General features: G+C 44.4%; 1 protein-coding gene and 1 long non-coding RNA gene across 6 annotated transcripts; one reads left to right on the plus strand and one right to left on the minus strand.

Moving 5' to 3' along the window:
* Window positions 1-9,010: 9,010 nt before the first annotated feature.
* On the minus strand, window positions 9,011-11,645 carry LOC133909147 (uncharacterized). Of its 2 annotated transcripts, none has more exons than XR_009908308.1 (3): window positions 11,070-11,645; window positions 10,391-10,992; window positions 9,011-9,707 (listed from the first exon to the last, which is right to left on the minus strand). It is a non-coding gene; the product is annotated as an uncharacterized LOC133909147 (long non-coding RNA). The 2 variants fall into 2 exon arrangements; XR_009908307.1 differs by lacking the exon at window positions 9,011-9,707 and having other exon boundaries at window positions 9,723-10,577; window positions 10,664-10,992.
* A 6,390-nt stretch (window positions 11,646-18,035) lies between these two features.
* On the plus strand, window positions 18,036-21,334 carry LOC133909157 (uncharacterized). 4 transcript variants are annotated; one of them, XM_062351472.1, is made up of 6 exons: window positions 18,036-19,259; window positions 19,374-19,442; window positions 19,569-19,651; window positions 19,924-20,031; window positions 20,517-20,640; window positions 21,135-21,334. In XM_062351472.1, the coding sequence occupies exons 2-5, from the start codon at window positions 19,416-19,418 to the stop codon at window positions 20,638-20,640; spliced, it is 342 nt and encodes a 113-aa protein (XP_062207456.1). In that variant the 5' UTR covers window positions 18,036-19,259; window positions 19,374-19,415; the 3' UTR covers window positions 21,135-21,334. The 4 variants fall into 4 exon arrangements, with proteins under 4 accessions (XP_062207456.1, XP_062207448.1, XP_062207473.1 ...); XM_062351464.1 differs by having other exon boundaries at window positions 18,038-19,259; window positions 21,061-21,334; XM_062351489.1 differs by having other exon boundaries at window positions 18,042-19,259; window positions 20,535-20,640.
* The last annotated feature ends 734 nt before the right edge of the window (window positions 21,335-22,068 follow it).

Genomic DNA, 22,068 nt, shown 5'->3' on the forward strand with positions numbered 1-22,068 from the left:
GATGGTGGTGACCTTGATGAGATCATCGACTGGGTCACCAATGAGGTCTTTGGCGATGGAACTCTCAAGCCTTTGGTGGTTAAGAAAGTGCGGTCATCTTCTCCGTCGACAACCAACAGATTGTCTTCGCATCCTGCGAAGGGCCACTCGGCATCGTCAGCGTCGGTCAGCAGCTCCAGTAGGGTCTTGGCCTTAGCCACCTTCCCTGGCCCTTATACTAGTCGACGGCCGATCCTCGGGGCGACCAGTTGCCGCTCTGTAGAGGAACGAAAGAGATTCCTCAACTCGTTTGAGGGCAAGTAGAGGTCCACATACTTCTAAACTATTAGAGATGGTGGATCTTTACTATTTGCAAGAGCTAGGCGAATCCTTTCTGCTAACAACATGTAATAGGATAGTCAGTTTGATTAAAATGTAATCGACTTACCTTTGACTTACCTTATCTATGAATGGAACTGCCAGAGTTGGTCGATATGTCATGAGTTTTCGAGTATCTTACCATTTGGAGTTGATAGTCGTACTGATGCAGGTCGAGTTACTTCGGCTACTATATAAGGCACTTCCTACTTAGGTGATAACTTATGGCGTTTAGCCTGTTTCTGCATCTTTTGTAAAACAAGATCCCCAACAGTGAGTTCATGGGCTGGACTTTCTAACTGTGATATCTACGCAACGCTTATTGATACTTAGCCGCTCAAATTGGTGCTCGATCACGATACTCCTCGAGTAAATTGATATTGTCTGCTCTTGATGGCTCTTGCCCTTCTTCCGAGTAACTTTTCACCCGAGGCGATCCATACTTCAACTTTGTCGGGAGCACTGCTTCTGCTAACTAAGAAGAAATGAGTTTCAACGGTGGCCCTGTTAATCGAGGTGAGAATGACCCATAGTACCAAGGGAAGCTCTTTCATGTATCATTTGTTTTGAGTAGGCCTATAGCCTATCGAAAACCCAAATTTTGATACCTTGCAAGATTATACCATTGGCGTGCTCAACTTGACCTTTACTTTGAGGGTGAGTTACTAAAGCGAAACAAGTTTTGATGCCAAATTCTACATAGAACGTGATAAAGGTCCCACTTTTAAACTGACTATTGTTGTTTGTAATTATCTGATGCGGAATTTTGAATCAAGTAATTATGCTACTCATGAACTTCTTAGCCGCTTATGCGGTTATCTTCCCCACATGTTCGGCCTCAATCCACTTAGTGAACGTGTCGATAGCCATAAATAGGAACTTATAACCACCTTGGGCCCTTGAGAATGGTCCTAGGATTTCTAGGCCCCAGACGGAGAAAGACCACGAAAGAGAAATTGTTTGCAGAGGTTGGGCTAGTCGAGTGGTCTGCCTTCTGAAAAATTGGCAACTTTCGCACTTTTTAACCAGCTCGGAAGCATTCTGGAGGGCAATCAGTCAATAGAATCCTTGACAGAAAGCTTTTCCAACCAAGGTGCGGTTAGATGCATGATTATCACACATACCTCTATGGATATCGAGCGATATTTTATTGCACTCTTCCCGAGTGATGCACTTCATCAAGATTATGTTACTCCTCTTTCGGTAGAGCTTGCCGTCTAATAAAGCGTAGACTTTGGACTTACGAGCAATTTTCTCTTTAGACGCATCATCTTTAGGGATGTCTTGACCTTCGAGATAGACTTGGTACGGAGTCATCCAAGTCGGTTCGCGTTCGAGTAGTGCAGCTACTGTGTTTGCAAGTTATGCCTCACTGACGTGACTACATTGCTAGTCGAGTTGGGCAGCATCCGTTCGCCAAACTATCGGGACAGATGGTTTGAGAAGTTTCTCAATAAAGAATCCCATGGGCACTGGTGCTCGAAAAGAAGCGATTCTAGCAAGCTCATCCGCGCCAGAGTTATCACTCCTTCTGATGTGTGTTACTTCTAGCCCTTCGAACTTTTCCTCAAGCTTTTGCACCTTGTTCAGACAAGCCACCATGTTGTCGTTCAAGCACTGATACTCCTTTTGCACCTGGTTTACGACTAGCTATGAATCCCTTTCACAAGAAGTCACCTGATTCCAAGTAATGAAGCTATGAGAAGCTCGTTTACCAGTCCATCGTATTGTGCAACATTATTGGAAGCTTTAAAATTTAATTAAACAATATACCTGAGTTTGTCACCCATTGGAGATTTAAATACAATGCAAGCCCCAAGCCCTGAAGCGTGAGTGATCCATCAAACAATAGCGCATTGTGGTCCTCAATCACACTTGGCTTTGTTTCTTCAACGCTTGTCCATTCGACGATAAATTCCACTAGTACTCCCGACTTAATGATTGTTCACAGTACATAGTGCACGTCAAACTAATTGATCTCAACCGCCCATTGTGTGATTCGTCTAGTAGCCTCCTTGTTATGTATGACATCTCTCAGCGGATATATTGTCACAACAATGACCTTGTGCATCTGGAAATAGTGTCGTAGCTTCCATGAAGATATCAAGACTGCATATAGCAATTTCTGCATTTGCGGGTAACGTAGCTTAGCGTCGTGTAGGACTTCTCTCACGTAGTAAACATGTTTCTAGATCTTGGCATTTTCTCGAGACATTCTTGCTCGACCACCAGGACCGTACTTACAACTTGTGGGGTTGCTGCAATGTTCAAAAATAGCTCATCTTTTTCGTTAGGTGGTGTTAGAATTAACGAAAACGATAAATACCTTTTTAGATCCTGGAAGGCGTTCTCCGCTTCTTCTATCCACTCGAACCGGTTGTGTTTTTTTAGCAACTTGAAGAAAGGCATCCTCGCTTGCCCATCCTAGAGATGAATTGACTAAGGGTTGCTATGCATCCTATCAATTTTTGAACTTCTTTCAGTATTCGAGGTGATCGCATTTGGTCGAGCATCTCAATTTTACGTTGATGGGCCTCAATGCCCCAACTTGACACTAGGAAGCCGAGAAGCTTGCCAGACAGAATACCGAATGAGCACTTCTTGAGATTAAGCATTATACGATACTTTCTGAGGTTATCAAATGTCTCCTTAAGGTTGTTAATCAATGCGCCTTCGGTTCTAGACTTGACTAAAATATCATCGACATAAGCTTCAACATTGCGCCCGATCTGAGGCTGTAACTAGTTTTGAATACACCGTTGATAAGTAGTACCAGTATTCTTCAAACCGAAAGGTATCTTTACATAACAAATTACATCGAATGGAGTAACAAAAGCAGTTTTCTCCTTGTCTTCTACTCCCATGCTAATTTGGTGATACCCGAATAGGCATCTAGGAAACACAGCAATGCACAACCCGCCGTGGAGTCAATGATCTAGTCGATGTGAGGAAGAGGAAAAGGGTCCTTGGGACAGGATTTGTTGAGGTTGGTAAAGTCAACACACATTTTCCACCTGTCATTAGGTTTCTTCACGAGGATGGGATTTGCCATGTAGGATGATAAACCTCTCAAATGAAGCTCACCTTTAGGAGTTTGATAACCTCCTCATGCATAGCTTGCTTCCTATACTCTGGAAACCTTCATTGTTTCTGCACAGCTAGTCGATGCTCAATCATCTCCCTAGAGACCCTGGGCATATTGGACGGTTGCTATGCAAACACATCTTGATTCGTCCAGAGGAAAGTGATGAGCTCAAGTTACTATTTAAGATTAAGTTCAACCCCTATCTTGACCGTCTTAGCTGATTCAGATGGGTCGAGGGGTATTGCCTTGACACCACCATCAAGTATCAATCTTCTTATCCTTGGCATTATCGTTGTAATCTCCTTTGGTGGCCTCATTAGACTTGGAAGTACCAGGAAAACTTACGAGCTTGGAGTCCTTAACCTCAATGACAGTTTGATGCTTCTAGTGCTTAGACTCTGCGCCTTTTGAAGTAGTTGTCGTTTGACAGAAGTGCTCGACCATATCCAAACTCTGCTTATCGCATTTGACCACTGCACGTTGATCCCCTTTGATAGTTATGGCCTCTTTGGGGCCTGGGATCTTGAGTGTTTGATACGCATAGTGCACTACATCCATGAACTTGCCCAGCATTGGGCGGCCCAGAATCACATTATAAACCATCTCAAAGTCAGCCACATCAACGGTTAACTTCTTTGTATGAAAGTTGTCAGGCTCTTCGAACGTGATTGGAAGCTCGATCTGGCCAAGTAGTATATTGGATGAATTTGGGGTTATACCATGAAAAGGCTCAGCTCCGACCTTGAAATTCTCATCTTGTCTAACGTCTTGACAAAGATGCGATTAAGCGAACTACCCCCATCAACCAATGTTCGATGTATCTTGACGTTAAGGATAGTAGATTGGACCACGACCGGGTATTGACCAGGGTGTGAAACCGCAGCTGGGTGGTCAACTTGGTTAAAGGTGATCGGGGCCTCTGGCCACTTGAGGTATCGAGTTGGTCCTGTTAGAGCCAAGTTGACCTATGTCTCGACCGCTTTATACTGTCTCTTGGACTCGTACGTTGTAGATCCTCCGAAGATGTGCGCTAAGCTCTGATTGGCCCTCTGAAATTTGGGTTCATCATCTTTAGCATCTGGCTTGACTTGGTTGCTGTGATATTCAGCAACAGCGGCCTTGAGCTTATCATCGACCTTCTTTTTAATGAGGTGACATTCGTCGAAGTCGTGTTGGTTGGTCCTGTGGATGGGACACCACTTTCCACCACCTCGGCTCAGGCCTTTGTTATCCCAGGTATTGCGCGACTTGCTCCTATCGATCGCAGCTACAGTCGTGTCAGGAACTTTGCGCTTGTCACCAGGTTTATTCTTCTTCCCCTGTTCTTCGAAGACTCGGGATTGTCCATGCCAGGCTGAGGGCTTTTGGCATGTGTATGAGCTTCAACACGCTTTGCAGACTTGTCGGCCAACTAGATGAGCTCTTTGACCGTTTGGATCTTTCTAGTAGCTAACTTACTGACTAGATCTGTGTCCTTGACGCCTCATTTAAAGGCGATGATGAATAACTCGTCGGAGGTGTCCAGGATCATATTGTGCATATCGTTGAACCTTCGGATGAAGTCTCGAAGAGATTCGTCTTTGTCTTGGTTTAGCTGATGAAGATCGTTCTCCATTCCTAGGCGCTCGAACGTGCCCTAGAAGTTGGTGATGAACTGAGCTTTTAGCTCGGATCGAGTTGGGAGGCAAGTTCAATATCCTAGATCATGATGGCCCATCCAGCGCGGTCAACAGATAGTTGGCCATCACCTTGTTGTCACCACTCGTCGCTCGAATAACAGTGATATAGATCTGCAACCACTCATTGGGATTGAGCTTTCTGTTGTATTTTTGGATCAATCCCGCTTTCAGCTTCTCAGGCCATTGTATCGACCGAAACTTAGGTGTGAAGGCTTTGCAACCCCCATCAAACTTTTCAGAGGTGGAGGATGATGACTGTCACGCTTGTTCTTTCAAACAAGGGAGTCACGTCGTCTGTCCTGACCTACAGATATGCGCTCATTATAGTGCTGGTCATCCTCACAGCGTCCTCGTGAAGGTTGTCTATCACTCTCCATAGGTCATGCCGATCATGAAGGGTGTTGTTTTTCAGGTTTTCCTGGTTCCGCGCTTATGAATAGGGCGGTTATAGCCTTGCCCGTAGGATGGCACTCAACCCTGATCACTCGAGCTTCCCATATGTGGGGATGTTCGCATCTGTAGCTCCTTGAACCGACACCTTACTAACTTGAGGGCCTAGAACTGCCAGGGTTGTTTACTCGAGCAGCCTGGATCTGAGTCGCATCGAGTAAAGTCTTCACGTGATTGAGCATCGGGGTTAAATGATTCGTCAGATCCAACTCGGGGAAGGATCTTAGAATCATATGACCTTGGATGTTAGCCTCTGGAGTACTGAAGACACCACTGCCAAGGCTTGGCTGCGGCAAAGTTGATGAAGCCTCGTGATAGTTATCCTGCGAGTATCTGTTCCTCGATCTCGGGATTGATGGTGGTGGAGGGGTACCCATCGGAAGTCATCGTTAAAGACCAGAGGGCACCTGACCTCCTGTGGTTCGTCGATGATCAGTAGTATCAGGAGCTAACTAGGCACGAGCTACAGACATTCCACCAGCAACGCCGATACAGTGGGCGGCTACTGCTGCTGCTGGGTTACCGGAGCCATTGTTCTCTACGGTGTTTTGATCTACCACCATAGGTTCGTCGGGTGGGGTTTCGACTCCTCGAGCCATGAACACTAATCAATCTGGCTACTCTGGCTGTCGACCGAGTTGTCGTTGGCACTCTCCTGATCTTCATCCTCGTTGTTAGTGTCTATACATTGGAGAATATTAGGCTTCTTGGGATCCCAGTTGAGATGTCCCACCTCACAGTATGCGTCCAATGGGCTGGACTCGAGAACACCAGTGTGGATCAGTCCACCTTGATTGTCTCAGCGAAAAACCATAGCTCCAAAGAGGATCTCAGATCCGGGAGGAGGCAATGAGTAGATGGCTTCCACCGACTCGAAGTGGTCGTAGAAACCATCATTAGAGAAACCAGCACGGATGTGAACTCGAGACATGATCAATCCTGAAAAGCAAAAGAATGCCCCTACCTGGCGCACCAACTGTCGAGGATTAGTTTCTGACAATATGCCCGTAATTGATTGGGGTACCATCGAGATCAGGGATTGAACATGAAACGAGACACACGATGTAGACAGGTTTGGGCCTCCGGTTGGAGTAATACCCCACGTCTTGTATGGATGATGATGTATATGTATTCTTCTCGAGTACAAACAATGTGGCTAGACCTATTACAAGGAGTAGATCGGATCTAAGCTAATCAAGAACTAAAGTCGCTGAGTATTTCCTATGGTCTTGGTGCTTGCGTCGGGTTGCAGATGCGTGACTTTTTTCTCTCTTCCCCTCCCCCTTTTTCTCTCTTTCTCTGGGGTTTGGATCCCCACTTTATATAAGGCTAATATGCCGCCTCCTATCCAGTCGTAGTCAATAGAGAGTCCTCTATCTTGTCCACCAAGACAAAGCAAATGAATTTGACTTGGATACTAGTCGTTCTTGAGTTGGGCAACCAATGGAGACTTTCCTAATATATGTCTTCTAGATTTCCGAGTGTTCCAGGTACCGCAGATTCGGTTTTGTAGTATCCATAGTTGTTATACACGCGCATGATATACTATGTCCATATATAGTGTACTCTTTATGCGTACATACCTTATATTTAGATATTTGACATACATGTCCCTTGTTCTCATGTGCTGGCGGTATTATCATAAGTTGGTGTGGGAACCTCACTATATGTGTCACAATTTTACTTCAAGTAAAATGTGGTGCAGACCTGGACAGGGGAGTTTCATGAATTCAGTGCACAAGGTGACTTCACAGCTTATGACATGCATATGCTGATATGTCTGCCTCCTATGACATTGCTTAGACATGCCCATGGAAAAGGTGGTCGACCGCAGACTAGGCGTATTCGCAACTATATGGATGAAGCTGAAGTTGATGGTCATGTAAAGAGGTGCAGTGAGTGTGATGAGTTTGGTCACAAGGCAAAGAATTTCCCATAGTCTAACCATAGCGATGCTAGAGTAGGGCCATCCACCGATAGTCGACATGGGAGAGGTGTCCGTGGAGGATAAGCAGTCCATAGGATTAGAACAAAGCAGAGGGATATGCTACCTAGAAATTATGTGTTTCTATAGTTATTTGTGTATGATTTATGTTTTTCATGCAAGACTTATGTTTTTCATATAAGACCTATGTGGTACTATTTATGCATTTATTTATGTTTGTGATGTAAGAACTATGTGGTATGACGTGTGTAATAGTTGTTTTCGATATTTGCAGTTTTTAAATGTGTTTTCCTCATTATACATTATTTGTTTAACATCCTCTGTGTAACATATGTGCTACCTCTTTTGCAGGGATGGAGCCATCGTACGAGCTTTTGGACCGTTCGTTGGACTAGCGTCACCGAGGCTTGTTATCGACCATGTGTGGCCCTAGGAACGTTCCAGTGTTGGCAATTCCTGCACCTATGAGGGCTTGGCGACTTCACCCCTAGTGGATCAACGGGTTTTACACATAGTTCAATTTGCCTAGTGGATTAGTTTTAACTAAATTAATCAACTCAAGTATTGCAGATTGGCCCACGCATGACTTCTTCCTCTTGCACGAATGATTCAAGCCACAGATGAGGATGCTAGTCCGCATTAGGTGGTTAAGGGTGACGAGGACGCGGGTGGCGGTGATGACGGCCAGGTGAAGTGGTCATGACCGTTCCCGTTTGACTGTTCCCTTATTTCAGCTTTGGTGAACTGATGGAGGCCAGAGACACACATGTTCCACATGCCATTTGGGGAGATAACAATCACGCTACATGATGTCTCCATGCTCACTGGGTTACGATTTCTGGTGAAGCGATTGGTCCCTCAGTCACTCCACCTAGTTGACAGCAGGACTTGTTTGAGAAGTTACAGGGAGTTCTACCTGAGGCATTCCATGGGGGCATCTTGCCCATTCCGGTGGATCAGAAGCACATGCCAATGAAGCAGTGGTTGGAGTAGTTCAATGTTAGTAATATTTTTTTGTTGCTTTGTTAATTTCATATTGCAACTGGTTTGTCCATTTATTATCAATCAATTTACTTATGTAGGTGGAGAGAAGGGTCGAGGATCCCACAAAGCAACAGGTTGCCTGACATCTAGAGGCTTACCTACTGTGGTTGTTTGGTTGGGTTATGTTCACATCCACTCGCGGGAACACCGTGGATGCACATTGGATAGCCTATGCCCAGGCTATTGCTGACGCAGACGTGGACGATGTTCCTCAGGTATCATAGGGTTCAACCATTCTTGGTGCCATATACCGTGCCATGTGCAAGGCCTGCGTGAGGACACGTAAATCATCCATTTTGACGGGTATGACTCTACTACTTCAGTGGTGTTCCTTCGAGCGCTTTTAGGTTGGACGACTCCTTGTGCAACATGTGTATTATACCTCAGAGATGTGCGGCAGCGACGACGCCGACAAGCCAATGATGGGATCACTTTGAACACGCTGACGGGTACGAAATTTAAATTAACTGTAAATTTCGTATGTGTAAAAGTGACTTCTAATTTAAATGAACTATAATTTTGCAGCCGCAGTGGGTAGGAGTGCATGTTTGTGCTGCATACGAGGCTTTTACATAGCAGTTCAACCACCTGAGGCCAGATATGGTCATTTGGGAGCCATACACCCCCGACTTGGTTCTTCGACGATCCGTAGGCCGTGGGATCTCCGCACTGTGCTAAAAGGACTCACCATTTTGGATGACGAGGAAGAAGCTGCTTTTTGACATCTTCATTGAGGCCTACGCTGTCCACTGAGTGATGCGCCATTTCAACTAGCGCCAGGAGTTCCCAGTCCCGCTGGGAGACCGTGTTCCTGCTTTTGTGAATTCGTGAGCTTCCTTGTTGTATTATGTGTTTTCCATTTCTCTAATTCAAACTCAATTTTAGGTTGTCGACGAAGGGGCCACAAAAAAGCCTAGTTGACCTGACCAATAGGATGCAACCCTGAGTGCAGCAGTGCGGCCAGGCTCTTATGGACGTGATCGAGTATACTGCGCCTTACAATGAGCACAAGACCAACAGTGTCTGCAATGGTACACTGCGTGGACTCACACACGTCTCCTTGTCGACGACCCACCACGTCGACCCTCGACTAACACTGCTGCCCTTTATCCAGGATATGTAGGAGCGTCGTTGCACGTTGCGGTACCTGAAATGTTAAAAAAATTATCGATTCTTACATTCACATACCTACCGGGGCTAACGATTTGTAGAAAAAGTCGAGCTTTTTTTTCTAAGCCGGTGTTAGGAAAACTGACGCTCACAGTCAAACTAGCATAGAGGAAATAAGGCAGCTTTTTAATAAACAGGGCGGCTCATTTGTCTACTCTTCGGGAGCACTTACATAGCTAAATGATGGACGGTTTTGCTTGACCGTGTTCCGAACTTAAGTTTGAAACCATTATCTAGACTCTTATACACATTGGGCTGTCGAACAAAAATTTCAGAAGTAATAAACATATCAGATATCAGTATCAACCTCTCAGTTAAGTTCAGCTCATCTTTTTTTTTTTTTCCAATTCTTTCTTTTTTTCTAGGAGAGCTCAACTTATCTGAGCAATGTAAAACTCGTGAAAATGACCCCCCACACCAAAGAGAGATGCAAAAAAATTTATTTAACATCCTTGGCAGTTTCGAATTTTACTTGGTACGGATATTTGGCATGACACTTTGTGAGTTAATCTCTACTACCATCATGAAGTTGTAGTAGCAGGGAAAGATACTTGCCAAGAATTTGTAGCATATATAAATAATCCATCATCTAGACATCCGATAAAATGTAAGTGTCCACCTCGCGAAACCGGAACGAAAAGGAAATCCACATATTCTTACGCGCATTTGATCTAGCTCCATGTATGCAAATACTGACGAAACGGGAGTGGATGTGGGAGATCCAGCGAGTAGGGCAGCATCAGGCGTAGACAACGGCGCTGCTACTGCAACCTCAGCAACATCGAACGTGTACGTCGGCGCAGCCGCCGAACGGCATGAGGCTACAAGTTATGCCGCAGCTCCAAAACTAACAAGATTCACATGTTGCACAGGCCACGATTTCAAATTAATCGGCAAGGTAACTAAAATTAGGAGATGTGTCACGATGCGTACCTCGATTCCCCATCGATGCCAACCAAACCTGCAGTTCATTCGGAAACTAACAAGATTCACTTGGATTTTGCATCTATAAATCAATACCCTGTCTCATGGAGAGAGACACACACAGCACAGCCACAGGCTAATTGGCAACACCAAGCCCAGATCTGCAAGAAGTTCAAGGGGCTCCAAACTGCCCAAAGAAGATAAATTTGGAGTTTCAGATGGGAATGCTATTCCAATAAAAAAATGATTTCACCATATTCAAATTCCAACACCAGATAATCGTATCGAAAATGTATTTGAATCCTATTGGAAATCTCATTCTCCTCTGCCCTCCAGATCTGCAAGAAATCAATTTTAATTTGCAGGAAGGGAAAGGGAAATCGGATTGAAATTATGGATCTCTGCACTTGCATACCACCAGCGGACTCGGGAGGAATCGGAGGAAGCGGAACCCAAGCCGGTCAAATCGCGGGAGCAGAACGCATAGGGAGAAGCGAAAATCGCAGAAGAGGAAGGTGCCGCCGGAACCACTTGATTCAGGTCGCGGGGGTGCAGTTTCTACCGGAGCACGAGTCGGATCCGAGGTCAGCGACGCGTGCAGCGGGGGCGGATAGGTAGAGGAGGAAGGCGAGGCTCACGAGGAGGAGGAATGGGAAGATCCAAGTGGAGAAACGCCTGTGCAAAGGGGCACGGCACAGGCGCAGGCGGCGGGTGGAGGGCTTGTCGGCGGTGATGGCCTCTAGAGTCCACGGCCGTCATTGGGGTGAACGGATTGGGGAGGGAGGCATGGCACGCGGAGGTCGGCGGGGCGTGTCGAGACGGTGGTGTGGAGCGCGTCGAGGCCGGTGAGTCATCGAAGCGGCGGGGCGTGGGGTCCGGCATCGTGCGCCGACGTCATCGGAGGGATGGGAGATTGGTGAGGGCGATGGGGCCGGGCGGTTGCGAAGACTGGGGAGGTCGGGCGAGGGAAGGGGAGCGAACAGGGAAGGCAATGTGGTAGGGGACTGGACCCACATGTCGGCTTGCTGGGTGGGGAGTGGAGACGGAGGTAGAACGCAGACGGTGCGGGAAATGAACCATTTCTTTTTTTTTAAGTAATAGAAATGGGAACTAGCCTATAACACTATCTGTTCGACGTCGAGATATCAATTCAAATTGAATGTTTTTTTAAAAAATAAATTTCATTTTACACCATATATCAGTTATAACTCATAAACATATACACATACTTATATCACTATACGTATGAGGTAACATAGCATCTACTAAAGACCGGAGATACACGCTTAGAGATTAACGAAGCCACGACATACGGCTCGCTATCACAAACATGTCACCTACCACTTAAAAAAAGTTACATCTCCGTGAGACACACAAGTAGCAAACCCACTATTTGATCTTTAATATTACTGCCTTCAATCTTAAATAGATGTCATTTTAAGAATTTGATTTTATTTTTAAATATATATTGTTTTAGATTTTTAAGTGATATTTTATTAGAGTGACTATATTAAAAGTTATTGGAAAGTGGAATTTTACTTTAGCGAGTATAATAGATTTGTAGCTTATGTGTTATTGGTGAAATATTAAAAAAATCAAATAGGTAAATATATTATACATAAAAGAATTTATTACAACTTACTCTATACCGAAAATTAAAACAACTTCTAAAAATAACGAAAATAATAAAAGTTAAAATCACCTCCACTAACCATTTAGACAAAAGCTTGTTCTCAAATCGAATGGGTTTTAAGGGCCGTTTGGTAGAGCTCTGATTCTGTGGTAAGAGTGATTCTGTGGTAGAAGTGATTTTATTTGTAAAATCGTTTGGTAAGTTAGTGGTGAAAGTGATTTCTGAGAGAATATTGTGTTAAAATCGAGAAGAATCAGTCAGAAATCAAGTGAAAACTAGTTTTTTTAACTCTCACCTCGCTATATAAAACGGGGAGTGATTCCCGCGGGAATCACTCCCTGACCAATCCGTTTGGTAGCGGTGGGAGCGATTTCAGCGCAAAATCAACTCCCAGAGCTCTATCAAACAGGACCTAAATCAAATCGAAGGGTTGGAAACAGAAGTGGGAAAGCTCCCGTCGCCGTCGCAGTAGGCCCGTCAAAGTCGTATCTTTTTCCTATATAAAAAAAGCCATATCTTGCTACAGTACAACAAGTCAATTCAATACCGCCGGCTTAGGCTACAGTAGTCATGCTTCAATCGAACTTGTGTCCCGCTCCCTCCCTCCAATCCGATATATATGTGCATGAGTACACAATGTTTTTGTGCTATTGGATCAGAACCATCAGTTTCTATGTAGCACAGAAACAAAGAACACGGTGGTATCTGCTGCTCCGGCCACTGACCTCATCAGCCGGTTCATCTCCTCCATCGTTGAAAAATCACACACACATATTTCCACCAATAACATGAAGATATCAAGGCTGCAGCAGCTGCTCTTGCGAGGCAGCACCGTCGTGGAGGAGGCCTAGGGCGGCAAGTCACCAACCACAGTATACTCCTGCAGCTTAATAATATTTTAAAAATTTATCTCATATAATACTATTATATCATCTTTTAATATTATTACAATATCTTTAAATTTTTTTATCTCTAACAGCTACCTTATTTCTTATTTTTTAATTATTTTTTTTCTTTTTTCAGACCCATATGTCAATCTCCATAAATGAGCACCAGATGGAGGAGAAAAAAGTATAGCACGGTATTACCGATTGCTTTTACTGGCTCTGTCGGAGTCACACTAAGCAGCTTAAGGAGGCCATGTACCGGGGATACTACGTTATGGACACCTTCGAGATAGAGCAGTGCAAACTTGGAAGTGGTATGGACAATTTGGAAGCTACACTTGACGGTACGAAAGAGTTTCTCCTGTTTTTGATGCACTGCCCTCCGATCCGGTCGTTCGTCAGCCATACAATACATACCTGTTCATGGAGAGGTGCATGTTTGGTCGACGTATGGAAAAAGAGCATATCATAAACTTCTTACTACATCCTTGTTCGCCTTTTGATGTCCTTCCCGTTGTTGGGCCAAGTTACGTTGGAAAAAGAACCCTAGTTGAGCCTGTATGTAGAGAAGAGATAGTGCAGAGAAACTTCTCCCGTACTTTGCATTTCAAGAGTGATGCTCTCAACAATCTAGCGAACGATGCTGTCATGGATAATTGCAGGAAGTCAAGTCCTTCCGATGGGAGGTTCTTGATCATTGTGGAGATTGTTCACGACACTGATGAGGTGGCATGGGGTAAACTTTATCGTTCTTTGTACCAGGAAGCTGGTGGTAGCAAGGCCATACTTACCAGCGGAATGGACCAGGTGTCAAGTTTGGGGACGGTGCAAGCTCTTAGGATGACGAGGTTACTTACGTCAAGAGGAGTACTGGTATTTCTTCAGACTCCTCGCCTTTGGGAGTGCAAACCCATATGATCATCATCCAGACCTTGCCTCAATGGCCAAGGAAATTGCAACAGAGATTGATGGTTACTTTATGATCACAAGCGTAGTTACCAGGGTGCTAAGAGCTAATATGAATATGCAATTTTGGCGCCGCGCACTGGGGTATATTAGGAGGTCAATACAGACGCACATTTTTGTCGTCGGAGAGGACCCAAGGGACATGTCCAGCAAAAGATTTTATCCTTATTTTTATAGCTTCCATGATGGTTCTCTCATATTTTGCTACAGCAGATACGAGATTGCAGGGTCTATGATGCAAGGGGGCTTGCCAGGCGCAATTAAAGATGGCAGAAGACGTGCTTAGTGGAAGCGTTGTGAAACACGGAGAAAAGTTTGATACAGTAACTCAATCTTCCATGCCCCCCCTACTATTATTACGTAACAAATTGTGTCGTGGAGAAGCCTGAAAGAGTTCATCCTGGAAACAATAAGTGCCTTGAGAGAGAAAGAATTTGACAAGATCCTTAGCATGACTTTATTATTGGATAGGAACCTCCCCCCCCCCCCCCCCCCTATTTGCTATTTAACCAAATGTTGCAGACGACACCTTTGGATGTAACATGTTTTAGTGCATAGGGCCATAAGCTCTGTAAAACAAATTTGGACTGAATTTTATACAAAGTTTATATGAAGACGGCTGGTTTTTCAACGGCGACGTGAATAAGCAAAGTGTACGCTAAGAATCAGCACTAAAAAGTCTCTATCAGTGCCGATTTATGGCTGAAACCGGCACTAATACATCAGTGCCAATTCGTACCACAACCGACACTGATAATGACTCTTCAGTACCAATTCATACCACAATCGGCACTAATAATGAAGGGACTATCAGTGCCGGTTTGTGTCACGAACCGGCACTGATAGTTGATGACAATTGATTTTTTGAAATTCATAACTTTTTAATACGGTGTCAGATGGAGATAAACTTTATATAAAAATTATAGTTTTCGATGAGATCTATAACTTTTTAGTTGACAACTTTTTCATTTGAAGTAATTTAGGTACTGAAATAATCATGATAAACTTTCTGCAGAATGGGTCAAAAGAAAAATATTTCGTAGTGCTATCAGCAATGAGAGATAGGTGAGATGGTAAGGAATGTACGCGTAAGGGAGGAGGTCGCGGCTTTGGATCCAATAGAACGCACATGCATGAAAGAAACGCGACGACGATGTGCGCGTGTGAGGTAGCTCGGGCCTCGGTAACTGATTGGTTGAAAAAAAAATATTTTTTTTCAGAACATCGATTTTTGGAACCGACTATTAGTGCCGATTCCAATTAAAAACCGGCACTAATAGTCGGTGACTATCAATATTAAATAATTAGTACCGATTTAAGAACCGTCACTGATGATTTTAAACTGATGTTGATGGTCTGTTATGCGGTAGGGTGAGCTAACTAACCTTTATTACATTGACCGCACCATTATATATACGAGAGCCATGCGCTAGTCTAGCTACTGGTCATGGCGATCCTAGTGTGCTGGCGACGTGTAGACTAAGGCAGTGGCGGGAAGGTGCGCTGATCAGTTGAGTCGTTTGTAGATCCTGTTCAACCGGTCATCTAACTCAAAGTGACACATGATGAGGCAAAATAATGTTCACAGACTAGTAAAATACTCGTTAGATAGGTAATCTGGATAATTCGTTTAACATAATATGTCTAGTATAATTTGGCCTTGGTCAAGGTCAGGCATTAGGAGGTTAAGCCTTACACACTGTACAATAGATAACTTAAATTACATAAAAATAAAGGGGGAAACACCGTGAGGACCAAAAAAAGGAGTTTAAAAAGAAATTTGATCGAGTTTCTGAAAAGGATAAACATCTTATCAAAATTTCTCAATTGATGATACATAGAAGCTTAAATTTTCTACATCACAATGAAGTAAAGCTAAACAGAGGAAAAAATGTCGTTCTATTTGCATCCCATAACCGACTGATCATTGCACACCTAGGACGAACATATAGCTGTGCTCTGCGACTGAGCTAGAACCGGAAGTAGTAACCGTCAGAAAACCAAATTGGTGTTCATTTGCCCCCAACTATCTCATAAAAAAGGATAAATCTTATAGGTGCATGATAAAGGTGTACTCATAGGTATGTTAGTGTGATGATTGGTAAAGTCAATTATGTAATATTTATTTAAAATAGAATAATTGATCATCAACTGTGTATATCAAAGAAGAGTATACAAGATTTTATATAGGTTCAGACATCTCTCAAAATAATAACCACACGTTGTATTTCATTTTAATTAATATTAGAAAAAGATAATTACAATATGATATATCTTGATCTAATCTTAAAGACCTCGATGAATTCTCTCGTGTTTTAAATCCTGAAGTTATTGTCGGATGAATCTAATAGTGATATGATTTTGTTGTGAATTTCAATAGGTTGCTTCTACTACTATTCGATTAGACTTATTATATATTACTTGTTCGGCTTAAGTACACATGTACTTTGGATACTTGTTCTAAAGATATACATATTTTATATTAAATATATAATTATTAATTGTTTATTTCTCATCAGTGAGTTGTGTATGCATGTGCTTCCCATGTAATGAAAAGAGAAATCTGTTTCAAGAATTTGTCTGAGAAAAAAAAAGGCAACCTTTGCATTGTAATATATCTGTGCCAACCACAACCATATGAAAGCCCCTTCGCAGAGTTGATCGTCACCACCGAATAGTGATCCCAATTGGTGCACAAACGGGATCTGAATCTCCTGACATCGACGTCACGATGACTTCATCACTGACCCGACACATCAACGATGACGCGTAATTTCTGATGACACATAGATGTGTTAACGAAGAGAGGAAAAATATCTTCTATTTAACAAGAGACGCACAGTCTTAGTGGGCCATGGCAAAGCGGAGAAGGTCAGTTACAAATAAAGGTCCGCATTATCACCACAGAGGAAGCACTCCATCCCGGCTCCACTCTGAACTGAACTTTCCGTTCCTATCATCCTGTGAGGCAGCATGAACAACAAACTGGCAAATCATCCAATAGCACCACCGCAAGTACTCCAAGCTCCACGCGCTCCCTTGCGTACGCAGGTTGCCTTGTACAGAGCAGCAGCTTCAGGTAGGGTTTACAAATTTGATACACCTTTTAAAACTGCTTCGGGTCGATAACCGCGGTGATTATATAGTAATTTAGTAAAATTCGGTATAAATTAGTTGACTTTTGTAAAAAAAAATAAATTTTGAATTTGAGTTCGATCGGTAACCACTCGATTTCTAAATACAGTACGGACTGAATTAGTCCGTAACCTCGATAACCGAACAATTATCATCGTATTTTCGAACCCTGCTCCACATCTGAGATAACCAGCAACCCGGACAGCGACACCGGTCCAATTCCTCGGAAAATCAGTAAGCAACCAAACCCCTGCCCTGCCACTGCCGGCCAGTTGTCCCCGAGAAAATTGACTACTCCCTCCGTTTCGCAATGTTTGTCTATAATATCGGGAGTATCTATCTCAAATTATTTGTCCATTGCGGTAACCAAATATGCTTTATAGTCTATTTTTCTGTTATGCCCTTGAATACATGCATACATTTACTCCAACGTTGGTGAGTTACTTGCTCTCATCCTTGCATTGATTAGGCGTAGTATGGTCATCTCACTGTATTTTTTCACTCGATTTCAGTATTTCTTGATTTGTATGTAATGGTGGACATGAACAAATATTACGAAACGGAGGTAGTATTTGGTAGTGTAAAAGCTGAGGCCCGATTATCTCTTCTCTTCTACTTAAAAAAGCTGTAAGGCGTGATCGGTCCGCTCGGATATTCCTCTGTTCTCCCCCAGATTCCTCTACCCGCACGTCGTTCATCCGCTCCATTCCTTCTCTATCCGCTCGGCCGCGTGCCCGTGACCATTCCTTCTTCATCTGCTCGCCCGCGCATCCGTCCGATTCGTCCTTCGTCCGCCCACACGCATTCCCCGTTCCCCTCCACGCTCCTCCTCTCCTCTCCTCCACGCCCGAGCCGCCCCTCCTCCGTTCCATGGTCCGTGCGCCCGAGCCGCCTCCTCCTCCTCCGGCTCGTCGACGCGTGCCCTGGCAGCCCACATCCGCTCCTCCGTCTTATCTCCCCGGCCCTCCCGGATCTGAAGAAGAGCACCGCCGCCACCACTGTCGCCCTGCGTGCTGTGTGCAACATGCACATCCTCCATGAGCACACCACCGCAACTCCAGCACCCACCCTCCGCGAGCACACCACCGTCCGTTCCGGATTCCCCTCCGCCGACGATGACCCCGATCGAAACCCTAACCCTAGGGTGTAAACGATGAGGCCCCCACGGCGGGGATGGGCGGCGGCATGGTGGGGAAGCAGAAGGCGGGGGTTGTCACCGCCACGGCGAGCCGGGAGTGGATGATGGTGCTAGCTAAGGGCCAGCGCGGATGGAGGAGGCTAGGAAACACGCGGTGATGGCGCGGACAGGGCTGCCAGCGCGCAAGTGCTCGGCCAATTTCTCTACATCCATCCCTTACTACCTCCCTCTTCACCCACCCACCAAGTGCTCGGCTAATTTCCCCCACCCAGATCGAGCACTGCTTCATCCATGGATCCTTACATGCTAAAAGAATTACCCTAATCAAGTAAATCATTCCTTTCCTTAATTCACGTGCTCTCCATTTCATGTATTGCTTTTGATTTTTGTAGCCACCCGAGAAGCATCAGGACCTCGTCCACGGTGTCTTCCAATGTATGTGTGCACACGGCGCCTTCCCATTGAGGATCCGATCCCAGCCACTACTGCCAGATGGACCCCGACGGGCGCCTCCGCCGCGTGTTGGCCGCGTTTGGGGGCGGTGACGGTGTGTGGGACCTCGTGGACGCCGCGCTCGCCGTTGCAGCACGGGACAACCCCGACGAGCTGCGCGCACGCCGCGACGACATCATGGAGCGGCTCTACGTTAGGGCCCACTGCTGCGACTGCAATATCCCGCCGGCACCTGCTCAGCTGAGGACGACGGATGAGGCTGCTGTTGCGGCGGCATCTCCGGCCTCGCCTGATGAGGAGGTCGACGCGGATGGCCTCGGCGAGGACAAGGCTGGCGCCGGCATGGAGAGCAAGATCCTGGCAATCAGGGACTTCCTGGAGGACCCCGACCAGGTCCTCAAAGATCTCATTTTTACTGGTTTCGCAACACGAGTTTGCTGAGAAAGGAAAAGAAAAGGTCACTTATTCCATTGCAAATTGTACCTTTGTTGTGTGGTTTCATCACAGTCGGAGGACGAGCTGGTGAGCCTGCTATAGAACCTGGCAAACATGGACATCATCTACAAGGCTCTCCGGGTCAAACTAACTTTTACCTTCGCTTTTGTTTGGCTTACGAGAGGAAGGATTAGTTTGGAACTTTGAATGGATGCTTTTTGAAGCAGCAGCTCAAGGAGTGAAAAGTTTGTGATTCTATTTGTGTAGGACACGGACATCGGCCGGCATGTGAATGGCCTGTGCAAGCACCCATCAGGGGAAGTGCGGCAGCTGGTGAAGCTGCTCGTCAGGTGAATAACAAGATGTCTGCTGGTGAATTTGTGTCTTATGGGATAAAGAGGTTCCTTTTGATTGTGGTTTGGTTTTTATGGAGTTGTATGTTTTGTTTGATGTTGAAGAGGTTCCTTTAGCTTGTATATCTATTATCTCATTGTTGTACCGATACTTTGATTCGTGAGCCATTAGCTTCAATTGGTGGACGAGTTCTTGGTTGTGAAGCACACCTTGAGATCTCATGCCTTATTGCCTTCATGTGTTTAATGTCCATTGTCAATGCATGCAGGTATGATTTGCTATGTCTTGAAGGATTAGCAAGATCTCTTCGTGTTTTCATTGGGACTGAAGCGAGCCCTGTATTCAAAGTTTCTTCCATCCCTCGTGCTTTGGAGAGGTATGGTATTAAGAGTCTTTTTTGTGTTCTATCAAGATCAATTCTCCCAGGAAAATAAGGACAGTGACACAACAACTACTTAATATGCATGTGAAAACTACTCGCTACCAAAAAAATGGGAATCTTACACAAGAAAATGATGATACTCCTTCAGGTTTCGTGGTATGCCTCGTATGTGCTACGTTATAATGAAAAATTATGAGTCCTTGATGGACATTCACAAGAAAATCAGATAAGTCAAATGTCAAATATAAGGATCCTGTCAGCTTTGGAGAGGTTTTATGTTTGAACCAAATAAATGAAATTGAAGCTTCTGAGGTCATGGAACTGAAGCATTACACAATGGTGGATAACAATAAGCTTTTAAATTCACTTTGAAGCTGACAGGAACGACAGATTATCTCTGGAGGTGTTATGCAAAGCTTACATCCTTCTGTGTTATAATATTGTGCTTACAAATGGGTACAGATGGTAGCTTCTTTCAGATATAATGCTGACTGCAGGCTATGGGTTGACAAGGAGCTGTGGCTGGAGCAGCAACGGGAGATGTGCGGCAGAGTCAAAAGCTTCCATATCCGAGCAACAAACGATTGCAGTGGAAGATCCTAGGTTTGTCCTCGTTGACTTTTCTTTTCTTTTCATATGGGCGATCTTGACATTGGCGATGGGGATTTGGCATTTGGGGATTTAAGCTCCATACAACTAATTTCTATTTTTAGGTGGGTGAGCAAAGTGCTATCTAAAAAATTTGAATGCTTAGAGAGTTATGATATGAGTATAGCAAGGATTTGTTTAACTGTTTTACTAAGTTCTTAGCGATCATCTTCTAGACTTAACTTTTCAATCGTTTGTTACTAGATGAGCATATCTTATAAATTGCTATCCTCTTCTATTCAATAATTACTCAGTCCAATGCTTTATGATTGATGAGACATACCATTTTACTCACGTCATATCATTGGATGCTTGGTCATGGTTTTGCCTCATATGTTGAAATTTCCTGGTGTTTGAAAATTGTTTTGCTGGTAGGAGTGTCTTGCTGTCTTCCGACCTTCCACATCAGGTATGGCATACCTAAGGTCTCATGGCTGGTGTTGTTCCAGGCCACTTGCAAGCAGATGCCAGGCGTAGCTCTTCCATGGTGTCCTGCTTAATGGTGTTGGGGGAGACGTTGGGGATGAAGTTGCGTGATCCTGGGGCCGAAGTGACTGCTGGTGAGGGAGAGCATACATGTTGGAATTTATTCTCTCTTTAATTTGGTTCAGGCACACAAATTTGCCAATGAACTTCCTTCAAGTGTAAAGCCCCCTTAAATTTGCCAATGAACTTCCTTCAAGTGTAAAGCCCCCTTCTGCTGTTTGGCTTGAAGGTTCTAATGGCGCTGGTCATAGTGAAAGCAATGCTACTACTTTAACAATATCTGATGCATACTGCGAACGCGCTTGGTTGCGCTCGAGGTGGTGGGAGGCTAGGTCGGGGGTTCGATCCCTGGTTTTCGCACCGAGTGGCACGAGCGCAACCCGCCCGCAGTTCGAGTTTTAGGAAAACTGTGGGTGCGCACCTGGGGGGAGGGGCGTGCGTGTACGTTGTAGCGTGTGTTGTAATTAAAAAAAACAATATCTGATGCGTACTCAAAGATTCTTATAATATTTATCCCACTTCTTATGGATGAGGTTATTCCTTTTTTTCCCTTTCAGTGGTCCATATTTGTTTGACTTGATAGACAAACTGATAACACTGTTACATCTACCGAGTTCCTTTTTTGCACATGTTCCAGCTGGTGAGTGATAGTGATATAGAGAAAATAATGTAGATGATTAACTGTGTCTTATGGATCCAGATGTCGATAATCTTAAACTAGGTATCTTTTCTGATGTTGAATAATACAAGTTTCTTTGATGCAATGTGAATGCACCTTCTTTTACATTATAATTGCTGCACACAATCGTATATTCCTTTTTTCTAGATAATACCTTCAAATTTTTGACGCCCGTTGCAACGCACGGGCAGAAAACTAGTTTATTATTCTAAATTTTA

The sequence above is a fragment of the Phragmites australis genome, chromosome 1 (genome assembly GCF_958298935.1).
Source record: "Phragmites australis chromosome 1, lpPhrAust1.1, whole genome shotgun sequence".
NCBI classification, from domain to species: domain Eukaryota; kingdom Viridiplantae; phylum Streptophyta; class Magnoliopsida; order Poales; family Poaceae; genus Phragmites; species Phragmites australis.

Excerpts from the sequence above, each read along its gene's own strand:
- LOC133909157 (XM_062351472.1), top strand. The coding sequence starts at position 19,416 with ATGGACATCATCTACAAGGCTCTCCGG. Across the intron at positions 19,652-19,923 it reads CTGGTGAAGCTGCTCGTCAG|GTATGATTTGCTATGTCTTG; the intron begins GTGAATAACAAG and ends CAATGCATGCAG. Across the intron at positions 20,032-20,516 it reads ATCCCTCGTGCTTTGGAGAG|ATATAATGCTGACTGCAGGC; the intron begins GTATGGTATTAA and ends AGCTTCTTTCAG.